The sequence below is a fragment of the Manacus vitellinus genome, unplaced genomic scaffold, assembly GCF_001715985.3.
Source record: "Manacus vitellinus isolate BGI_N305 unplaced genomic scaffold, ASM171598v3 scaffold_47_pilon, whole genome shotgun sequence".
NCBI lineage: Eukaryota > Metazoa > Chordata > Aves > Passeriformes > Pipridae > Manacus > Manacus vitellinus.
The window spans coordinates 4,034,020-4,037,108 of NW_021940585.1; the positions used below are offsets into that span (position 1 = coordinate 4,034,020).

General features: G+C 45.8%; 1 protein-coding gene across 3 annotated transcripts in view; it reads right to left on the reverse strand.

Annotated features, from left to right (window-relative positions):
* The window catches only part of SRGAP2 (SLIT-ROBO Rho GTPase activating protein 2), a 103,048-nt gene extending 100,395 nt beyond the window's left edge, over positions 1-2,653 (reverse strand). For all 3 annotated transcript variants that reach the window (XM_029962543.1, XM_029962542.1, XM_018079803.2), the window contains exon 1: positions 2,176-2,653. In XM_029962543.1, the coding sequence (XP_029818403.1) occupies positions 2,176-2,242 (67 nt within the window). In that variant the 5' untranslated portion in view covers positions 2,243-2,653. The remainder of the gene's footprint in view (positions 1-2,175) is intronic.
* Between the last annotated feature and the right edge of the window lie 436 nt (positions 2,654-3,089).

Here is a 3,089-nt window from a genome sequence, read left to right on the forward strand (position 1 = left end):
ATTTTAAAAGGAGCAGATGATTTCAAAGTCTGCCCTCAAAGCTGACACCTAAAAGCAGAGAGACAAAGCTGTGGCCAAAGCTGAGAGGTTCATTCCAGGTGGAGAAGTGCAGCTCCCTCTGTGCTCCCAAAGAAATGAGGGGATGCAGGAGAGGGTTGTTACAGGATTGTCACGTGTGTTTTTGAGCTGTTTGGTCCATCCAGACCTCCCTCTCAAGGAAGAGCAGGAGGTGGATTAGCACCTCCTGGAATCCCTGTGCAGGAAAAGCTGAACTGTGAGAGGGATGAACATCCCCAGACCAACTCCTCGCTGCCCTCAACACCAACTCAGGAAGGAAACCCCCTTCTCCTGGCTCCTCCTGATCCATTTACACACTTCTTAACCTCAGGTGTTCAAAAGAGGGACATTTTATAAGGCAAAAAGCAAAAGAAAATCCACGTGCCACCACTCCATGTGATCACTTTTGGGATCACATTTACAGGTCCCTGCGTTGGCACCTCCACAGGTGAGCTGAGTTCTGGCAGCAACACTCTGCCCAGGGGGAAGGCTCATTCCCATCTTCCCCATTTTCCTGGCCTCTTGTTTGAACAGGAAGGGAAAATTTCCAATTCATGAAAGCACTGAGAGGTGAGAAGATGCGCTTTGCTAATTCTAAAGCCTCGTTTCTCGCCGTTCCCAAATATTGTGACTACAGGCTTGGATCCATCACTGCACACTTTGATGGGCTAAATAATGAAAGAATACACAAGCCTCTAATTTCACACTGCCTTCAATTCCCATTTCCAAAGACAGCTAGAAAACAGGAATAGAAACCAAACCAGTAAAAAAGAAACACGCCCTTCTCCATTTCTAACTTGGAGAACATAAGAATTAAAAAAAATAATCAAAATAAACTCTTACACAGCTTTATATTTGCTCAGATAAGCATTTTCCACAGAAATGTCCAAACTGCTTCTAGGTACAGGGCACTGGGGTCAGTGTAGGACATGACTTGGAGGACAACATGTTTTAATGATTTGCAACCAACGAGCAGCCCCCCCCAGCAGGAAAAATAACCCAGCACCTAATTGCAAAACAATATTTTAATTGTCAGCTTTAATTTAGGTTTCCTACTCAGATTTAAATCTTCTTTTTTTTTTTTTGCCAAACTGCATCGATTTAACTCAATCAGCCCTGCCCGAAGGCCATCTTTCCTGCAAGCTCTGAGCATACCAAGCAAGTTTTAGCCAATTAGATAAATCACTGAATCTCATAACTTCCTAACAGCAATACATCAAGCCGTGCACAAGCCATAATTAATTTTTTAAATACATATTATCTCGAAAACTCGGCGAAATTAAGCAGCTCAGGAGGCATTTCACCATCCTTTATGTTATGGGCTTTTTTTTTTTTTTTTTTAACCTAAGGCACATGATGGCCTGAAACCCAGCCAGCTGAATTCTGCAGAAGACTTGCACGGTCACTGCAAACCCACCTCTGTTTATTAGTCCTTAGGATGACGGGGATAACACTGATGCACCAGTTTTATTCATTTATATATGTGTGTATATATATATATATATATGTGTGTGTGTACACCCACACCCACACACTGCAGCCTTAAGGTGTTACACTCATGAGCACAGTCAGGAAAACCAGGCAGCAATATTATGGGCTCAGCAGGAGCAAAATCCTGAAAAATGGAAGTTTCTAGCACAAACAGCTTCACGGGGACCCTCAGCACAGTCCCCATCACCACCAGTGGAAATATGCTCTTCTGACACTACACAGATTGCTGAAAGATTCCCATGACAGGCAGAGGATTAAAAAGCAATTCCCCGGCTCTCGTATTTCACATGCAAAGCCGTATTTCAGAACGGGCAGGCAGGAAAATACGGATCTCTCCCAAACTCGAAAATGCGTGTATTCCGTAAAAAAAAAAAAGAAAAAGAAAAAAGAAAAAAAGCCCTCGCCGTGACACCTTAAAACGGCAACACCAAAGCAGGAACTACCCCGTGGGGACGAGGAACAGCGCTGCAAACCCGACCCAGCATTGTATTACGAAAAAGCCCTGCAAATTCCAGGCAATCTGCAAATGATTTCCCCCCTTCCCCACCCAAACATCCACTGCGAACTCCCACAACCGCGAGTCAGGATTGCAGCAGCCAAAGGCACGGAAATAAAACCGTTCCTTACCTTTAACTTGAGTGTCATACTCGGCTATGATCTCCTTATCCTTTTTGAATTTTGCTGGCGACGTCATGTTTTCTTTTCCAAAAAAGCTTCACCTCCGAAAGAGATCCCCCCGGAACGCGAGATATAAAGGGCAATTTCACTCCTCTCCACGCGATGCCTCGATTTTCTGCTCGTCCTTCCCCCCTCCCCACCCAAAAAAAAAAAAAAAAGGGGGGGAAAAAAAAAATCAAAAAAATCAGTCCATGGAGAGAGGGTGTGAGAGGGAGCACAGCAGCAGGAAAATGCAGATGTTGAGATCAGCGGATGGAAGAGGCAGCAGTTTTGTCTCCCTGCACCAAATCCTTGAGCAGCAGCATCAGCCTAGTGAGATCCTGCAGCCCCCAAAGGCTCTTCCTGATCCTTAACAGCACAGCCAGGGAGTGGAAGTCCTTCCGCACAACATGTTTTGTGTGGGTTTGGTTTGCCTTTTCTCTTTTTTTTTTTTCCCCTCTTTAATTTATTTATTTATTTATTTCTCCTAATGGGCTCGGGAGATGATGCAAATCAAACCCCAGCTGAGAGCAGAAGCGGAGGACGAGGAGCCTTTTCCCTTTGGTGTTTTGCTCGCCTGCAAACGGAAAAGAAAACAAAAATAAAATAAAATAAAATATATAGATGATAGATAGTTAAAAAATTGCAGCTTGCAGACGAAATCTGCGATGGGAAGAAACGCTGCCCTGCCACCCTGACATTGCAAATCGTCCTTTGAGCAGCAGCAGGAGCAGAGCAGCAGCGCGGGGTTCCAACTGCAGCCCCGCCAGGTGACCCAGGGAACACACCCACCCCGGGGCTGGGCCGGGGAGAGGCTCCCAGGGGAGAGGGGGCTGATCAGGGCATGGTTTGGGGAGAGGGAGCTCCTGACGGGAGCGGGGGCT